We start from the raw sequence: 19,649 nt of genomic DNA, 5'->3' as shown, positions 1-19,649 counted from the left end.
ATGAGAGAAACTGTAAAGCATCTCATATACCCATAATATTATATATTTAAAATGACAGCCATCGCTTGTATACTCATCATCCTTGAACCCGAGCTGAGAGTAGCTCATGTACATTTAGATGGGCCCCTTGGGTCGTAGATGGGTCAATTTCCCGATCACACCTTTCCTCTTTTGACCTGCTTGCTTAAATCAAATATCCTATCAGTGTCAAATAAACTAAAATGCATCAGCCCTTAAACCACAACACACACAACAGCTCCTCCGCCCCCAACCTAACCCCCTCTCGCCAATCTGTACCATAGCCTCTCACCATCATCACCTCCTCTTAAATACTCCGCCATTTAAAATAAGCGCCGGCCTGCTTAGCTGGCACCTCTCACTTCCTCAAGCCCAACTTTAATTTAGCCAAGGACATTTTAAATCTCCTGCATGAACGCCACTCAGCCCCTGACTAATTCCGGGCTGTAAATGTGTCTTGTTGACTGCTGACATGGTTGTACTGCAAGCCGCCTGACGCTAAAGTAGCCCTCAGGTTTATCCCAAGATAGTGTGAAGGCGTGTATTAATTTAACCTAGTTTGGGCCGTGGCAGAGTGCACCAGCAAAGCAGGGGAGAGATCTCTCTGGCTCTCTCTCTCTTCCCCTCTCTCATGCTTTCTCTCTATCTCCCTTCCTCTCTCTCCCTCACCGTTTCTCATTCCCTCTCTCACTGTCTGTCTCTCTCTCTAAAGCTTCCTAGCCCTCTCTTGTGTGATTCCCCCCCCCATCTCTCTCTCTCTCTCTCTCTCACTCTCTCTCTCTCTCTCTCTCTCTCTCTCTCTCTCTCTCTCTCTCTCTCTCTCTCTCTCTCTCGCTCTCTCTCTCTCTCTCTCTCACTCTCTCTCGCTCTCAATCTTCGTCCCTCTCTCTAACCTGCTCTCTCTTTCTCATGCGTCCTCCCACTCCCTCTGTCTCTCTCGCCCCGTCCCTCTCCCTGACCCTCTCTTCTCTCCATCTATATCCCTCTCCATCTCTACCTCTCCCTTTCCCTCTTCCTCTCTCTCAAGCTTCCTGCCTCTCTCTCCCTCTCTGTTATGCTTCTTCTCTCTCCCTCTCTTTGTCCTTCCGTCTCTCCCTCTCTCTTTGGCTCTCAATCTCTCACACATCTCATACCCTCCCCCCCCCCCCCCCCTCTCTCTCTCTCTCTTCCTCACTCTCTTCCACTTCCTCCCTCCCCTACTCCTCTCTAACTCTCTCTTTATCTCTTTGGTTCTCTATCCCCCAACCACATCAGGATAGTAGCAGACCCAAAGCATATTTCATCACCAATGTGTCAGGGGAAAAGCTATTAAAAGCGATTAACTTTTCCTAAGTATGGGGCAAATAAGCACGAGATTTAGTGAAATCCCCTTCAGAGAGCCTGAGAATCTTGGGGATTTTCCTCCTGAAATGTTTCCTAATGGACCGCTCAGATGTGCCACCCGGCCAAGTCAGTTTATTTTTTTATAAGAGGCCCACCACACATACAGACGGGTTTTTCGATGTGTTTATAGAAAGCTGTTGAACTTTTCTGCAGAACTTTAGTGTACATGCAAAGAACTGCTTGTCTATTCAGTGGTTTGCAATAATAGGACTTTAGTATTTAATAGAATTAAAGTGACAATCCTCCTACCAACCCTGTTTAACAAACGCACACACACACACGCGCGCACACACACACACACACACACACAAGAATGTCTTTGTAGCACAGAACACAAAAAGTAAATTTGACCATATGAAGAAAAGAATGCTCACTCCAAGTGCATCATAGCGGACGACCATAAGGCGCCTCCGATTAAAAGAGGGACAGATAGGTGAACTAATCTGGGGGCAGTGGATTTAGATAACAACAGGCCAGTGAACACATGAGGGCATTCGATTTCCTCAGAAGTGCTCCTATAATATACAGCCATGCATCACGGTCTTATCTCTTTCTGTAAGCAGTCTGGGCTCTGGTCTTTGCTTGTCAATAATTCATTTTATTCCCTTTTCCTCTGACCCCTCCTTCACCTTGGGATCAAGTCAGTAATAGTATAATACCATAGTAATAATATATACCCGGTACTTACCATTTCACCATTATATGGTGAGAGTTATCAAGTAGACACTAATTATCATCAGTAACTGAATCAAAGAGGTATCCAATACAGATTGATCATTACACCCTGTCCTCGCACCTAAACGACAGAACAGGTCGATGTATTAAGTCGCACAAAACCTCACGTATGTCAAAGGTCTGTCTTGCCAAAATGAATGGATGACATTCGTAATCCTCTATTCTAAAATGGTTTCAGCATTAAAATGATGTAGCCTATAATAAAATGTATAGCCATAGACATGAGTTTTATTTTCGAACTCTTCCGCCAGTGAATGTATATGATGTTTAGTTTAGTTAGTTAATCTAACTTGTTCTGTCGTATTGTGGGTGATCCAGGACGTTGAATCCCTGAAACCCGCTCGCATGTTGCGAGCTGAATCTATGTCGATTGGTTGAGAAATGCATCAAACAGTACTTTTTGGGAAAAAGTACATTTTGGTCAACAAGATAACCATGTCACATTAATACCGCTGTTAGAAGATATTCTTTCAATTAAAAGGTAGATTTTCACCTGACCCACCAGAGATCCATTCATTGTTCTTTAATACAGACGATGGGCTTTTGTGGCGCACAGCAAAGTCTATGTTCCCTCTGCGACGCCAAAATAAATCCATTCCGATGGTGCCTTTTATGAATACATTTGTTGTGTGTGTGTGTGTGCAGAGAAGGATATAGATTGACGTCTTGTCTCTTTTATGAATCAGGGCATTAAGGTTCACTAAAATGAGTAGATAATATACTGTACACCTAGCGCTACAGGAAGTGATGTAGTTAGGTGACCTAGGGGTCAAGGACCCCTGCGTCTCTATAATATGAAAGAGGGCCTCAAGGATATACAATATTACATCTGGGGGATCTAGCCCTAAAGGATGTGATTCACAAGGCATCATCTACTGTGCCATTGAAAAACACTGTAAATAAAAGGCATTGCAATAAATTCATCTAAATTCATTGGAAAGAGACAGAAACCAGGCCTTTAGACCTATCAACCAGGGGACGCAGTGGGATTACTCTTGAGCCTTTGCAAAAAGGGGGCCACGTTCATAACCCTTACTCTAATCCGCATGGCATCTCTACCCATCTTGGAAGGGCACAGAAACGGCCTTGACCTGCAGCCAGAGGAAATGGGCCTAAAAAAGACACTGGTTTCAAGTTCCCCACTTCCAGGATAATGGAGATAGAAACTCACATGGACGCAGACCTCCGTGTTGTCCTCTGAATCTGAACAGATACCAAACATTGAGAGCGATGTGTCTCTGGGAGGCTGGCGGGAGATCCAGGCCTCAGATCTCAAAGGTCCGAACAGAAGACAGACGGACCCTCAGTGCTGCGGCCCCCGGGGCCACCTTTCTCCTTCCCTCCCCTCCAGGTCTCCCTCTACCTGTCCCTCCTTTCTCCTGGCTGACTCCCTAATCCCCCAGAATGCGTGGAGGACACTTTAGACATAAGAAGAGGAGATAGAGTCCCGGGGGTGGGTCGCTATCTCCGTACCCCAGGAGGGATAACCGGATTACAGACAGTTTGCACTGCTGGCCCTTTTTATTTCTTTTTTTCTTCTCTACCTTCCATCGTGCTTTCCTTTTCTTCAGAGGAGTTATGAGAACTCCCACCAAACACTGTCTGTAACAACGGTGTTTAGTTCTACACACTACAGTAAACTACAGTTTCATACACTCAAGTAGGCCTACACACTGTCTAATATACAGCACTGTCTAGTATACGACACTGTATCACCACACACTGCCTAGTATACTGTATATAGTACGACTGTAGTAGCTGATAGTCGCTTTGTGACAAACAATACAAGATCACTTTGCCCTCAAAGACTCTGCAGCACGCCTATTTCACGCAAAAAACAACAAAAAAAGCATCATTTATTTAGCTTGCGAGGCCAACTCTTCCTCCAGCGCCAGAAGCTGTGGGCAGATCTTCTGTTTCTCTGTGGAAGGTAATCAGTGTCTCTGCGTGGCGGTGCGTCCCCCCTCTGTGTGTGAAGGCCTACACCTACGGCGCGCTGATAACAGCACAGCCACGAGGAGAGAGATCACCCACCCGCCAATCATCTGGCAGCTCCCTGCACGGCTAAAGGGCCAACCGCTTTCCGAAAAGAAAAAACGTCTTTATCGTCTGCACGCCGCTGATGTGGAGCGCGCCGCTGGATCTTCGATGTCCATTTATTTGTGCCTTTGAAGAGGCGTGCAGTGCAGTGGATTATGTGAGTGAGGAGATATAAAGCCCTCCTCCCGCTCCTCCTCACCAGCGGCCAGTGGTGGCCCGTGGTGGCCTGGTATCTGTAGTAGACTCACCCCTATCTCCGGCGGCCCCATCCCGCTCCAATTAGTTGCCGCTGGCCCCAAAGTGCTGGACGACGTCATGCTTCTGACAGGCTGCTGCTCACACTGTAAGCATTTAGTGTGCTGCTCACTGTCCACACGTGTCGCACGACGCACAGCTTCAGGGAGTCACACATAAACTTGGATGGTTGTTTCGACATATTTTCCTATCATGATGTTGTGTTATTAATGTAAAATACCAAATTGGTCTTTAATGATCTTATGTGATCATGTCTCCAAAACAGAATACTGGAAGAACACGGCGAATAAATAATAGCCTAACTTTCTTTCTTAGATAACTGGTCTTTAAGTAGGCTATATTTCCGTCAAAGTAATCCTGTTGTTTCAACTGAAATGTGCTGATGAATTATGTGAGCCTTAAGTTTGCAGCTTTACTTTAACTCCCCAGACGAGTATTTCTAACAATGTCATTTCAATAACAGGTAAGGGGGAATAGGAATACATTTGATCAGATAAGGGAAAGTGATTATGAAAACTGTAGCAATCGATGCAGTCCTGTAGGGCAAGTGAATTATGCTTATGATTAGTATTGATTTTCTAAACTAGGAAGTGATGGACTCATAGGTTAGGCGAGACAATCGTATACATAATAAGTAGGCCTATGTAATAAGTGTCAATAATGTACACGGCAGAAACTATGCAAAGTTTTAAAACAGCCCTTCAAAAACGTATGATACTGACACATAAGGTTTGTTTTCTTGCTTCTATTTCAATCATTTCTGTTATGTACATATGGTTTGACAAAAGAACCTTTAAATCGTGTGCGCGCGCGTGCGCGAGTGTGTGCGTGTGTGCTTGCTTGCTTGCGTGCGTGCGTGCGTGCGTGCGTGCGTGCGTGTGTGCGTGTGTGTGTGCGTGTGTGTGTGTGTGTGTGTGTGTGTGTGTGTGTGTGTGTGTGTGTGTGTGTGTGTGTGTGTGTGTGTGTGTGTGTGTGTGTGTGTGTGTGTGCCTGGTTAGGTATTGATGCATTGTTTAGTGGAGGGATAGGGGGCCCTCTCCCCATTGGCCCGGGGGCCGTGACAGCCCCAGTGTTGCGGTGCGTTGTGGTGCTGCGGGCGGTCATGCCACCTGCACTCTCCACAACAAGCTTCTAACTAGATCCTGTGTGACATTCCTTCCCTGTAGGGCATGTCTCGTTTTCTTGGTCACTTTTTCTCATCCCGCGCCTCTGCAATTTAAAGCTTAAGTCAAATTATTATTTGTAATAGTTTATATTTATCTAACATTGACCACCTATCCTGTTGCTGTTTTAACTCTAACTTCGTACGTGGCGAACCAGCCTCTGGAGAGGCGAATAGAGTTATTTAGGTTTTTGTTCTGTTGACTTTGGGAAATGTCTAAACCTCTAGGTCACATCAAGAGACCCATGAACGCGTTCATGGTGTGGTCCAGGGGCCAGAGGCGGAAGATGGCCCTGGAGAACCCCAAGATGCACAACTCGGAGATCAGCAAGCGGCTGGGCGCCGAGTGGAAGCTGCTCTCCGACCCCACCAAGCGGCCGTTCATCGACGAGGCCAAGCGGCTGCGCGCCCAGCACTTGCAGGAGCACCCGGACTACAAGTACCGTCCCCGGAGGAAACCCAAGAGCCTGCTGAGGAGAGACCGCTTCGTGTTTCCCCTGCCTTTCCTTGGGGACACCGCGGAGCATTTGAAGGGATTTCCAGCGGACACTTCTTTCCTCAGCGCAGATAAAGCCCGGGCTCTGCTGTCCCCCGCCGCCCCGTCCTTCTCCTTCCTGGACCCCATCTCAGCGCACTTCAGCACCGGAGCTGTCCAGCGGCTCAACGACCTGCCACACACTCTGCCGCTCGGGTGCCTACCCTACGCGAACACTTTTGGATACCACCAGACCGGACCGATGGGGAGTTTGAGTTGCCCGGGGCAGCACAGCCACACGCACCTGTCCCCGAGCAGTCCAGGGTACAGTCCCGGGTATGTGGTTCCGTGCGGCTGCAGCAGCGCGTGGTCAACCGCCGCCGGGCTGCAGCCGCAGGTCGCCTACATCCTGTTCCCCGGAGGACTGCATGCCAAGAAGGGGCTGCTGGACCCCTACACCTCCGCAGGGTCAGGCCTGGGACGCGGTGCACCAGGGGACGTAATGCACACATGAACCAACGACATACACGAGGGTAACCACTGTAATGCATTAAGACACTTGGCAGTCTATTTAATGTTGTATGTGTGTCCTTTGGTGTTGCTTTAGAGAAACTCTTTGAGAGGAACAGTTGAAAATATGATATATAATTTGAATACAGGATTGCACAAGATGATGATTCCCCGTCGGTTTTGTTGCCTTGTTGCCATTTTAAGTTTCAAATAGTTTGTCAAAATCGTTTCACTTTATAACCAACCTGCAAATATCTTGGTTTGAGAAAGAAAACATCAGTTAATGAAGGTCTGTTTTGAAAATGTTTTTCTCTCCCTCCAAAACATGCATTGTGAATTTATTAAAGTATTGAAAAATCCCGTGAGACTCCTGAGATCATTTCCAGGTCACATCTCGCCAAAACAAAACCACCTCTTATTATTTAAAGTCCAAGCAATCCGAAAAGTAACTGATGATTATTCTCGGATTACAAATTCTCATCAAAAGAAACAAAACAAGGAAAACATTGAAATACCACTAGCCATCCAAAAATAGAGTCTGCCTCCAAACTACACCAACAATAAAGAGAGTAGCTATATAATTCTCAAGGATTTTTTGAGTACATTATTTCTGGATTTTATTGGTTACATGTTTCCAAATACTATTCGTTCTGTCATAGAGAGAGAGAGGCATAACTATGATAAGAAACAAACTTCCCCTCCCAAACTGTTGACCGAGTGATAAGCTCCGCATGAATCATAGAAATGAAATCAGACACGTTTTGATTCCACAGTGTGTAAATGAGTAATGAGTGCCTCTACTGAAACTAACAGGCCTGCCTAATGCTATCAAACGGTGAACACTGAGGTCAGTGTGGCATGTTGAAGTACCGCTCAAGCCTTTTCTTGCTTTCCTGTGACCTCAGCATGTGCTTCCTACATAGTGTCATGAGAGTGAGCTCTGTCAAACCTATGGAAGGAGGAAGATGTGTTTCTTTGTTGCTGATGGGATGCAGGATTTGGGCTTTTTTGAGAGGAAGCTGCCAAAATATCAGTTTTGTAATAAAACAGTGATTGTCTTCCAATACTTAAGGCCTGAGCTCCAGCCGCTGAGACCCTGGTCACTAGTCATGTGGGTCCTTCTCTCTGCTACCCAGTATTCTCAAATAGCATCTATTGTCTGACAGATCAATCTCAGTTTGTATAAGACGACTGCTACACCTATACCTTCAGCATACAGAGTTTAACATATACAATCCAAAATCTACTTCAACACTTTGGTCCTTCTTTTTTTTGCTTTGTTTTTTTGACCTGTCGGAGTTGAAGTTGTTACGGCCAAGTAATTGTTTAAAATGTTAACCAGATTGTTTGGCTGCCAAAAAAATGAATCTGAATACTCAAATGGACCGACCACAGACTGGAGTACATGTGGGGCCCTGCATGTATGTTTAATATCAACCCCTTGGGGTATGACGCTACACCTGCATGTCCTTATTCATGACTTATGCTTTTTGAACGGCAGTTTCTGGGGCCAGTTTCAACTGCTGCCATCAGACGAGGCGGCGTCCCGCTGCGGACCGAGCCGTGAGCTCCCTGATGGTTCCCCCAGCGCTGTGTCACGCAGTCCCTGATTGGATACGACTATTATTTACATTTAAAACTGTGAGATACGCCCGTCGCCATGGCAGCCACACCTATCGACACAACCCGCCCACAAGCAGGTTCCCAGGGGGAGTATGTGTGCAGTTCCAGCGTGTTTGTATGTGTGTGTATGTCAGTGTGTGTGTGTGTGTGTGTGTGTGTGTGTGTGTGTGTGTGTGTGTGTGTGTGTGTGTGTGTGTGTGTGTGTGTGTGTGTGTGTGTGTGTGTGTGTGTGTGTGTGTAAGCTCCTGTGCTGGCCAGCCCCTCCCCTGGCTGCTTACCGTGTGACCACATGACCAACTGGGTGGCGACCCAGCCCCCGCAGGCGGGCCACAGCATCACCCCTACGTGTCCCGCTCAACCCTTCATTTCCTCCCTGAGTCGCCGCGCACCTCGACACCTCCTCCACCACTCTCTCGCCCCTCTACTGCTCTCTCTCTCTCTCTCTCTCACTCACACCCTGTAAGCGTAGACCTCCGAGTCGGGTTTAAACTTCTACTCACACACACGACCCACCGGTACACACCGCGCCCCCTCGACCCCCGGGGGCCCCCGACCACAACCACCGCCTCGGTCCGAGGAAGAGGAGGGAGAGGAAGGAGCATGGCGCCCACGGTTCTGCAGACGGGCGGCTTCATACTGGGCGTGGTCGGCGCGGCCGCTCTCATCGCCGCCACCGCCATGAACAACTGGAGCGTGAAGGACCGGCAGGGCGACGTGGTGACCTCGGTGTACACCTACAAGGGCCTGTGGCGGGACTGCGAGACCACCTCCTCCGGCCTCACCGAGTGCCGGCCCCTCTACGGCCTGCTGGGCTTCTCAGGTACACGGGGTGGGAGCGGGGCGAGGGTAGAGATGGTGGGGGTGGTGGTGGTGGTGGTGGCCGTGGTGTTGTTAGTGGTCGTGGTAGAGATGGTAGGGGTGGTTGTGGTGATGATGGTGATGCTTGTGGTGGAGGGGTTTGAGTTTGAAGTGAAGGAACAGGAAGCTCTAGTGAACAGAGGATGTAAATGCTTAATAAGCATTGGTTGAGTTTAGTAAAAAAAAAATCTGTTAGAATTATTATTATTATTATCTTTTAGTAAGTAATGTGAACTATGGACAATGTGAAGGTTTGTCTTGGAATTGTTAAAAAAGCTGTCGGGGATAAGAAATCTTATTTGAGTGGGACAAAGCAATATTTTGCTTTTGGTTCATTGCGCCTTGCTTGAAATTTACCTTGGTTTGGATGGATGGGGAGGAATAGTTTTGTTAGATTTCCTATATTACAGAAAAAACTGGATTATTCTCTCAAAGGTTAAGGCACATGGTCTTTCATGAATAAGGAAATGGGTTCTCCTGTAACTCGTAGGCCTTACATTTCCCAACATAATTCAATCTCGGGCGTCTCTGGCCTCCTGGTATCAGTGTTGACTTAAGCCCTGATGCATCATGGGCCTCTATACCCGGGCCTTCGCTTTAGTCAACACACTTATCAGAATCAAAAACCAACAACGCACAAATGTCAGGGCGCAAGAAGCAGAACCAGGAGATTAATTCATTTAAAAACAATGTGTTTTGATTGGATCATTCCTCAATAGCTCAAGGAACTGGTTCAGATAGTTACTTTTGCAGTATTGATTGACAGCTACCTGATTTGATGTTTACAATGAGATGAGTTATATTCATATGATATATCGAGACATTAATCAAAGCAACATACAGTGAATTCAGGTCATTAAGTACAGAGTACAGTACAGAGACAGGTCATTAAGGAGCAGGCAGGGGTTAGACAGTACAGAGACAGGTCATTAAGGAGCAGGTAGGGGTCAGACAGTACAGAGACAGGTCGTTAAGGAGCAGGTAGGGGTCAGACAGTACAGAGACAGGTCGTTAAGGAGCAGGTAGGGGTTAGACAGTACAGAGACAGGTCATTAAGGAGCAGGTAGGGGTTAGACAGTACAGAGACAGGTCATTAAGGAGCAGGTAGGGGTCAGACAGTACAGAGACAGGTCGTTAAGGAGCAGGTAGGGTTAGACAGTACAGAGACAGGTCATTAAGGAGCAGGTAGGGGTCAGACAGTACAGAGACAGGTCGTTAAGGAGCAGGTAGGGGTTAGACAGTACAGAGACAGGTCATTAAGGAGCAGGTAGGGGTTAGACAGTACAGAGACAGGTCGTTAAGGAGCAGGTAGGGTGAAACCTATTAAGAATCCGACCCCTATATTTCTCTACCCTGTTAGTGTACACTAGAGCGCTGGGTACAGATTGTGGGTCATAAATCATGAAGAAGTCCCAGTAGGACACCAATTGGGTCGCGGGATAATGCAAATACATATGCCTACATGCCTAGCCTCAAGGTTTGAGAACTGACAACAGAGATATTGCTTAATAACAACGGAATACACATAATAACAATCCCAGAATGTTTGACATGTTATTGAGACATGTTACTGCACTAAGCATCGGTGGTGCGTAATGGGGACACAGGTAGCCGCCAGGTGGGGTCACGGCGTGAACCCCAGAACAGCCTGAACCACAACGTGGATTACTGGTTGTAATCCTCCGTGTCTCTGGGTCCCCCTGCAGGCATGTTCCAGGCAGTGCGGGCGCTCATGATCGTGGGTGTGGTCCTGAGCGTGCTCGGGGCGCTGATCTCCGTTTTTTCTCTGAAGTGTCTCACCATGAACAGCATGGCCGACTCCTCCAAGGCCAAGATGAGCCTCACCGCCGGCGTCATGTTCATCATCGCTGGTAGGACGACGTCAAGCCCTATTGGCCACCCTGTATACCTATACACAAAATAAGTGTCACATAAGTGACAAATGTGTGACGAATAAGAGTACAATTTATTTTTGTTTGTTCTATTACTTAGAATCGTAAACATTTGTGGTGAACAACGAAATGACCACTACACAATACAAACCTCTGTCTCTCTCTCTCTCTCCCGCCTTCTCTCCCTCCCCTCAGGTGTGTGTGGCATTGCGGGGGCGTCCATCTATGCCAACCAGATCGTGGCCAGCTTCAGGCAGGCCAACTACAACCCTAACTACGGTGGGGGATACCAGGGGGGCATGGGAGGAGGAATGGGAGGAGGAATGGGCGGAATACCAAGGTACATCAACGGTCTATTGGAGCTCGACCTTCTCTCTGTCTCTGACTCTCGTTATCTTCCTCACACTCTGTTTCTGTCTATTCCTCCTGCTCTGTCTCCTTCTACGTCTCTGTCTGTCTCTGTCTCTCTCGCTCAATGTTCTTTCTATGTCTAGTTTATATTTATATTTCCCGTCACAAATATATGAAAGTAGATCTCTGTGTGTATATTGAGATAAAGCCACATAGCGAGAGCTCCTGGAAGCGTCTAGCTTGTGGCGGTTCTGCTGGTGCTGAGCGCTGCTCTTCGTCCCGCCGCAGGTACACCTTCGGCCCGGGGCTGTTCGTGGCCTGGATCTCCAGCGGGGTGCTGCTGGTGGCCGGGGTGCTGAAGAGCCTGGCCTTCAAGGGGATCATGGACGAGAACAAGTCAAGGTGAGGCTGGAATACCAAACAACCTCCAGGGACCTGTGTACACCTTAAGGAGCCGCTAGGGGTTAGGGGCGTCTCGCTCCAGGAGGTCTCCAGGTGGCCTGGGGACTTTTGGGTGGGAACCCGGAACCCCTCGGCTGGGGGGTCAAACACGCTAACCCCTGGCCTAGACCATCCTGCACTTAATAAAATAATATATAATAATAATACTTTAAGATGGAATGTATTCCATGTTTAAGACAGTGTATTTGTTTGCATTGTTTAAATCAGAATATCCTCCTAAAGCATGTTTGTCTCCTATGTCGGTGCCTTTGCGTTGGCAGTTACCCCGGAGTGGCCTACAAACCCAAGCCACAGAGCAAAGCGGAACACGACGATCCAGAACCGAAGAGGGAGATGCATAAATATGTGTAAAACAAGGCCACTGTTGAGCTTTAGGTCACTGAAAGATGATGCATCCTCTATGTTTTTATACTCTGTTTAGCCACTTTATTACTGGACCCCTTTCTTTCATCACCCGTTTCTGCACAAGATTAATTTTTTCAAAATAAGAAATGTTTTTCTATCTTAAATTGAAAATTTAGCAATAATTCAGGGCCTCCTGATATCATTGCCGTTTTTTTTTTTCATTAAAGTTTTAACTTGTAAATCCAAAATAAACAATTTGCCAATGTTTTTTTGTTTTGTTTTTTAATAGCCATCACCTTAACTGTAAGGACGGAAGACTAATGGAGTGAACTTCTATCTCTTCTAAACGACGTATAGCTCGGTATACATGCAATACCGAGCTATACCACTAGAGGCCAGGCGTGTGACACGCAGGTTCTAAAGTCAAAACAAGAATTAATACGATTTTAAAGCGCCCCCAACCATTTGTACCCACAAAACATCACAACGCAACGAAATCGGTGAAAGATTGTTTTTATTGTTCCATAGCAACCACACGACTCAACCACTCAAAAACAAAAGTGCATTGAAGAGCCTCAGTGTCTCTGCCAAGAGGAACGCTCACCGGGGGAACACACACACATCAGACCTCACACGCCAGGACAAACTGGTTTACTGTGAGCTCGTCACTAGAGTCTGTCTCCTGGCAACAGCGCGCCCGATCGGAGGGCCACTGAGGCCCAATCATGGAGGGGCCCCTAATCACACACCTGGTGGTGATGAAGGGGCGAGCAATGGAACAAAACAAAGAAAATAAGCACAAGGACTTTAAAGGTAAAAAAGGAAAATAAAAAAGGATGGTAATTCCGCAAAAAACTGATTAGTTTGGAAAATTCAGCACATGATTAAATCAACACTTTAAGGTCCCTTTGTTCAGTGATGATGTTCTACTAACGACTCCTCTGGAAAATATCATTTGGCCTAAACTCTCAAAAAGAAGAAATTAATCTTTGTTTGCTTGTATAATTGATTTTACCTTGGTACAAAAGACAGTCTAGTCAATCAGTTACTCATCGGGCAGGCTACAAAATTAATGAAAAGGGAATTGATAAGAGAGCATTAAAGGGACGCCGTCATGATCTAGATGCGCTCCAGCTTCTCGCTGAGGAACTCCTCCACGCTGTCCGTGTTCCACTTGAGGATGCTGAGCTCCTCCTCCATGTTCCCTGCCTCGTCCAGCAGCTTCAGCACGGGGTCCGAGCCTCTGACGTACTGCAGGGCGGGGGGACAGCAGAGCATGGGGTCACTCGGGGGTCAGGGTCTCTTATCCAGGGTGGATCACAGTGAGGTCAGATACACCTCAGTGAGGAGCAGGGTCGACTTGCACAAGGATGCGTACAGGTCGATTGTGACATTGGGGATCGAACCCAGTGCCTTTAGTCTGGGAGTTTAACGTCCTAGCCACGACACTTTAATTATAGACACAGGACTAGTTGTGGTTGCTTTAATATTGTTCTTGTTAAAAAAAAAAAATTTCTGTATTAATTATATTAATTTATTTGACTTATTCATTATTGAGAACAGGTGATAGTCCAGTCAAACCACAATCGCACCCTTGAGACCCATTCAGGGAAACGTTGCAGGGAATTCTCTCAAAAAAAGATGTTGTGCATGCACTTCAGAAACAGGTCAACATTATCTCACCTTGATCTGAAGACCTCGAAACATCTTTGGCTTGTCACTCCGGACGAAGGCTGGAGAGCGTGTGTTGGGGAGACGGAGCGACAGAGACGACAAACAAATGTTGCAGAGGTTAAGAGGCGTAGTGACACGACATAGCAACACATCAAACACAACAAGGTCTCTTAAAGCCCCCCCATGTAATTAGCAACAACTGCTAGCTCCCCTGAGTACACAGCGTCTGTGGGGAGGGGGGGGCAGGAGCCACAGCTGAAACACAACAAGCCATATGGCATGGATTCAAGTCACCATGCCCGGTTATAACAGCCGGGTGGTCCCAACTAAGGCATTACAGGGTCAGACTCTGGTAGCACAACAGTAGCTTTGCCACTGACGCCAATGGAAACAAACCTTTCTTCCCAACTCCTCAGAACTCACATTTGAAACATTTAGCTGTTGTAACTTGCTAACCCCAACTACAAAGCATTTATCGCCGGGAAAGACAAGGTACGATGAATCACAACAGACGCTGGGTGAATAATTAAGACACGGTTCTCTCCCAGAAGAGGTACACAGAGGAGCCATCATAGTGGATTGACAGTTGAACGTGGCTGCAAGATGACAGCTGCTCACCTTGGACTTGGGGGAACCTCCCCAATTTTCATCCACAGACTTCCAGGATGGCCCCTGGGTAGAGCTGTGGAGAGAGGGGAAGGAGAGGATTAACACAGCGTCCGCCTCCGCACTGTCCTGTCCTGTGACAAGAGTCTGAGCAGAGCCCCTACCATCCCGGCTAATATGGAAACACATGGATCAACTTTTGGCAAAGGTGTGTTGCTTATCTTAGCGGTAGCAAGGACATGTGTCAGGGCTGGGATGGTTCTCATCAAAACTTCAACTCTCACACACTAACTACTCACTCACGCACACTGATTTGCTCACATTTCTGGGACTCAAGTGTCCAACTGCTACTCTAGTAGGCTTTGTATTGCTTTAAACCCTCCACTCACACGCCCTGACCCAGCTAAGAGGCCCGTAACCCACCTAAAAACAGAGGCAACTCAATAACCCTTGACCTAATTAAAAGAACCCTTTACAGACCTAAAAACAGAACTAATCCAGTTGAAAACCCGCTGAACCGACCTCAAAACAGAACATGGAAGTGGGAAGCACGACAATCTATCTCAGGAGAGGCGGGGAAACCAAAACAAGACCAAAGTTTGTTCACTTTGGCTATTATCAGAGTTCAACTGACATGTGACCAAAACGAAGAACCTGTCGACTCCCTGCTGGGACTTCCACAGCAATTATCATAGACATGGTAGTGGGTGGGGGCGGTGGGGGAAGGGCAGCCTGCAACTTAATGGGGGGGGGGGGGGGTAGGTAGGTAATTTGATTCTGGCAGGCGCTGTGATTCATAAAGGTGTCCTCCTCCTTGGGGGTCATTAAATGGCGAGGATGTGCATATGGAGCTGGGGCTGACTGATGGCCGCGTGGGCCGAGGGCCGCTTGTCATCGACCTGCGCCGCTCCCAGCGGCGCAGGGCGCGGCCGAGGAGACGGGAGCGACACGGCCGTATCTCAAAGCCTCACGGCTCCGTGGGGCCATGGGGGGGGGGGGGGGGGGGGGGGGGTTGGCTTACACACAACATATTCCAATGGAACAGGCCAAGTGTCTCTCTCTCGATCTCCCTTTGCATAAACTACTCGGTTCATCACCTGTGTTAATCATGCCCACTACATTAGTAGCTGGTGCTTTGTAAAATATATTTAAAAAGGTCTGCTCTAAAGTGTCCTCGCCATAGTAGCATCAGAGTTTCCATGGTGATGGATCTCGCTCTGCAGGGATATAACTGTATTCCCTGGCCGCGTCTGCACCCCTGAATCTCCATGTAGGAGAGCAGGCCGTGCGAGGACTCCTCAGTGCTCCACGAGGCCGAGGTTCGTGTCCGTTGTAGAGGAGTGAAAAGAAAAAAGATCTTTCAGGGAAGATAGTCGCCGTCGTCTTGAAAGAGTGCGGTCACCGGCGCGGTCGATAAGCTGTCTTTTGTATTGGAAACGGAGTGCAGAGACAGAAGGGCCACATCGTCTTCAACGGGGACATATTTAACCGACACTCGAGGGTTAAACGCAGAGACACAGATAGGAAGAGACAGAGAGAAAAAAAGCGCGCGCCCGCGAGCGAGCGAGAGCGAGAGAGAGAGAGAGAGAGAGAGAGAGAGAGAGAGAGAGAGAGAGAGAGAGAGAGAGAGAGAGAGAGAGAGAGAGAGAGAGAGAGAGAGAGAGAGAGAGAGAGAGAGAGAGAGAGAGAGAGAGAGAGAGAGAGAGAGAGAGAGAGATTGAATGAGGAAGTGAAACAAGGTGTGCTCTGTACTTTCTGCAGTTGCTTGGTTACGCGACAAGCTCTAGGGCACTTTGTTTAATCAAGATAAAATGACACCTTCTCCTTCATCCTACCAAGCATCCTTCCAGACAAATTCATATTTTTTTGAAAGAAGGCAGTAGGTGGGAATCTAGGCTTTAGTGTACCTAACGCACACGCACGAACACACGCAGGATAGCAATGTTAACACACTGTTCATCAGGTTATGTAAACCAAGAGAGAGGGCCGGAAGAGGCCGGAGGTAGAATAGACAACAGTGTGCAACAAGACAAGATTAGTTGGTTAGGCAGCTCTGCGCCACCGGATGAATTATAGAACATTTATCCTATTCTTCTGTACACGTCTGTGTGCTTTTGGTGCTCGGCCAAGTGCTGGGATTAAGAGAATTTATCTAACAGGAACGTCTCTTGCCAGGCTGTGGTCTCGGTACTACCAGGTGCTGTGGGGAAAAGGCTGCATCAGCAGGCGGCTTTTACTGCTCACAAGAAATCTGTTCCTCATCCACTCCCTTCCCAGCGATCTCACCGTTATGTCTAAACAATCTTAACACGACCAGTTACTCATTTCTATTAGTAACTTCCTTTTAATAATAAGTACATTGTCCAAACAATCTTAATGCGACTAGTTACTCACTTTTACTAGTAACATCCTTTTAATATCCGCAGTGTCAAAACAATCTTAATGCGACTAATTACTCATTTTTATTAGTAACTTCCTTTTAATAAGTACATTGTCAAAACAATCTTAATGCGACTAATTACTCATTTTTATTAGTAACTTCCTTTTAATAAGTACATTGTCAAAACAATCTTAATGCGACTAGTTACTCACTTTTACTAGTAACATCCTTTTAATAGCCGCAGTGGCAAAACAATCTTAATGCGACTAATTACTCATTTTTATTAGTAACTTCCTTTTAATAAGTACATTGTCAAAACAATCTTAATGCGACTAGTTACTCACTTCTAATAGTAACTTCCTTTTAATAACTGCAGTGTCTAAACGACCTTATGCAACTGTGTTGGCCACCATTGACCACTCTATTTCGATTAACCACCTGAAATCCAGCCTTCTTCATCAGTTTACCTCTATCGCCCTGAACCAGAGTCTGTTTTCATCGGAGAGATAGATATACGCTCAGTGCACCAACGTTGGCCTCATTTGTCACAGATTTCTAAAAGATAAAAGGATCCTGCTCCACGGGGGCCATCAAAGGAGACGACCAGAGAGTCCTCTTCCTAATAACCTGAATCAACGCGTCATCGCTGCGGACACGCAGGCCTAATCCCTGCATTGGCCCAGCGTGTGCAGGGTACTCTGCCTTAATAGTCAAACCTTATCCCTGCACTGGCCCAGCGTGTGCAGGGTACTCGGCCCTAATAGTCAAACCTTTCGCACACTCCCCTAATACAATGAAACCTGCCATTGATTAGCCATACCATGTAAATAAGTGCATTAGGTCTCGCCGCAACATACTTCATTTGACTAACAGCCCATAAATTGCAGTGACTTCATAGTGCCCGTCGTAATCACTGTGATTGAAAGCAAATTAAACGATGTTTGGAGTATATCCAAGGCTTAAAGTTTCATAAATCCCTTTGTGTAGCCTTATAAACCCTATTGGACGTCTTTACTCTTTAATAATGAAAGAATTCATCCGAGTCGGCCCTCCTCGTTTCTCCTTGTACTTTATTCTCTCTCAGTATGGGAAAGTTGACCAAGATCCTATGTTTGTTAAATAAAATAAAACCGTCAAGATAGGTCTTCACTTGCACACATAGTTCTATCCCTCAGTACGTCTATAGCCTCCTTGTGCTATCCTGAAATCGCCTGATTAAAAATGAATAAATAAATCAAAGAGTGTCGGTGTCGTCTGTCTCACCTTGCGTGCCTCCAGCTGGGCCTCCTGCTGGCAGCACTGCCGGCAGACGGGCTGGATCTGGCTGAGGCTGAACTCGCCCAGCAGGTCGCAGGAGCTGCACAGCAGGTTGCTGGAGAAGCCCATCTCCCGGCAGGCCTCCGACGTCAGGTCAGCGCCGAACGCCGACAGCTGAAGAGGATGAAGATGAGGAGGAAGGTGAGGGGGAAGAAGACACGAGTGTTGCTGCTTTCAGTGCAGGTGTCGAGGAGGCCGTTGTGTAGCACTTGCTCTGGATCGGGGCAGCGTGGCAGTTTATTGTTGGTCGTTGTGGTGGAGGTCAATTCGTGTCCCTGTTCTAGTAGGCACTCTTGGATAAATTGGTGCCTGTCTTGATGCTTACTTGGCTGAGGTAATGTGCGGTGAGCTGTCAGAGCTTTGCCAATAGTGTTGCATTTTATAGTCATATAAAGTGCGGAGAGTAGTAAAAATAGTTTGTTCAATCGCCATTATAAGTGGGTGTGCACAAAACCCCTCGTTCAGCACACATAAATATAAATTACAGAAATTATTGGTAAATTGTCTCTCCACATTCAAAGGTGTGGTTGGGTGCAATGCATTGCGTGGCTGCTGCAGATTATATCAGGTTGACTTGGAACGGGCTTCAACTAGCCTTTCCCTTGTGTATTATTCCAACAAACCTTAAAGCCAAGAGACAACCCCCCCCCCCCCCCCCCCCCACTCAGTGTTATGATGTCTAAACAGTTTGGTGCCCTCACCTGTCCACCAGATCGCTGTGACCACACAGAGGAGCACAAGCTCCATGATTTAAACTAATGTAGAAGATACGACACATCCGCTTAGCGAAGAAAGAGATAGTCGTGGCGAATCCCTGCTTTGTGCCAATTTGCGTTTTAAAGTAATCCGATGTTTTTGCTTTAGGGTGAAACATTATAGGCCACGTCATTCTGGTTCCTCGGGAAATGCGGGGTAGCTTGAATGCAAATCTTGAGGAATAAAAAGACATGTCACTGTGTGCGATTAATTATCTTATATTATAAAACGATGCACTCATGAAATACTCCTAATTCTAATCTTAATTTGTGTTCTTACCGTTTGTAGGAGCGAAAGGAGCCACAGGAGATACACTTCCCCCGACATTTTGGAAACCGCTATAGAAGGAAACGACGTCCAGGACCCAAATAATAAAAACGGGGAGGCTGATTCGCGCCTGCCGCTTGTTTTAAAACATTACATCATATCTTCTATTTTAAATGTCCTATTTAAGCTTAATAATAATTTTAATCATTACCTAAAATATTAAAAATGTTTATAAAAAAGTTTTCCAAGTCATACTAAAGTTATTATATATATTCGTTTTCTGGCTTCCGTTCAGTGAGCCTTTCCATTTCTTCTTTGTCAGAGCGCCGTCCTTGCAGAGCGTCACAGGGACCACCCCTTTCGGACCAGCCCTGGTTCTGGAAGTAAATATCCTATTCATTTTCTCCATTTACTTTTCTTAAATCACTATATAAAGAGTTTTAATCCTGGAACCAAGGCAAATATTCGTCAAGGTTGTTGTATCCATATTATTTTGTTTCGGAGCTTAAATAAACTTGGAAATTGAATAAAAACAAAGGT

General features: G+C 46.7%; 3 protein-coding genes across 3 annotated transcripts; 2 read left to right on the top strand and 1 right to left on the bottom strand.

The window, feature by feature from the left end:
- The first annotated feature begins 5,805 nt into the window (after positions 1 to 5,805).
- On the top strand, positions 5,806 to 6,683 carry LOC130388056 (transcription factor Sox-14). Its single transcript, XM_056597379.1, has one exon. The coding sequence runs from the start codon at positions 5,806 to 5,808 to the stop codon at positions 6,580 to 6,582; it is 777 nt and encodes a 258-aa protein (XP_056453354.1). The 3' UTR covers positions 6,583 to 6,683.
- Positions 6,684 to 8,555: 1,872 nt separating this feature from the next.
- Positions 8,556 to 12,376, top strand: cldn18 (claudin 18). Its single transcript, XM_056597411.1, has 5 exons — positions 8,556 to 9,021; positions 10,766 to 10,930; positions 11,147 to 11,291; positions 11,591 to 11,704; positions 12,025 to 12,376. The coding sequence occupies exons 1-5, from the start codon at positions 8,802 to 8,804 to the stop codon at positions 12,113 to 12,115; spliced, it is 735 nt and encodes a 244-aa protein (XP_056453386.1). The 5' UTR covers positions 8,556 to 8,801; the 3' UTR covers positions 12,116 to 12,376.
- Positions 12,377 to 12,606: 230 nt separating this feature from the next.
- Positions 12,607 to 19,433, bottom strand: selenof (selenoprotein F). Its single transcript, XM_056597412.1, has 5 exons — positions 19,122 to 19,433; positions 18,033 to 18,200; positions 14,402 to 14,465; positions 13,793 to 13,842; positions 12,607 to 13,360 (listed from the first exon to the last, which is right to left on the bottom strand). The coding sequence occupies exons 1-5, from the start codon at positions 19,167 to 19,169 to the stop codon at positions 13,229 to 13,231; spliced, it is 462 nt and encodes a 153-aa protein (XP_056453387.1). The 5' UTR covers positions 19,170 to 19,433; the 3' UTR covers positions 12,607 to 13,228.
- Between the last annotated feature and the right edge of the window lie 216 nt (positions 19,434 to 19,649).

This window comes from Gadus chalcogrammus, chromosome 8 (genome assembly GCF_026213295.1).
Source record: "Gadus chalcogrammus isolate NIFS_2021 chromosome 8, NIFS_Gcha_1.0, whole genome shotgun sequence".
Taxonomy (NCBI): domain Eukaryota; kingdom Metazoa; phylum Chordata; class Actinopteri; order Gadiformes; family Gadidae; genus Gadus; species Gadus chalcogrammus.
This window is presented reverse-complemented; position numbering and strand designations above follow the sequence as displayed.

Bases quoted from the DNA above. Each gene is read 5' to 3' on its own strand.
- LOC130388056 (XM_056597379.1), top strand. From the start codon at position 5,806: ATGTCTAAACCTCTAGGTCACATCAAGAGACCCATGAACGCGTTCATG.
- cldn18 (XM_056597411.1), top strand. From the start codon at position 8,802: ATGGCGCCCACGGTTCTGCAGACGGGCGGCTTCATACTGGGCGTGGTC. The intron at 10,931-11,146 runs GTAGGACGACGT...CCCTCCCCTCAG, and splicing joins CGTCATGTTCATCATCGCTG to GTGTGTGTGGCATTGCGGGG. The intron at 11,705-12,024 runs GTGAGGCTGGAA...TTGCGTTGGCAG, and splicing joins ATGGACGAGAACAAGTCAAG to TTACCCCGGAGTGGCCTACA.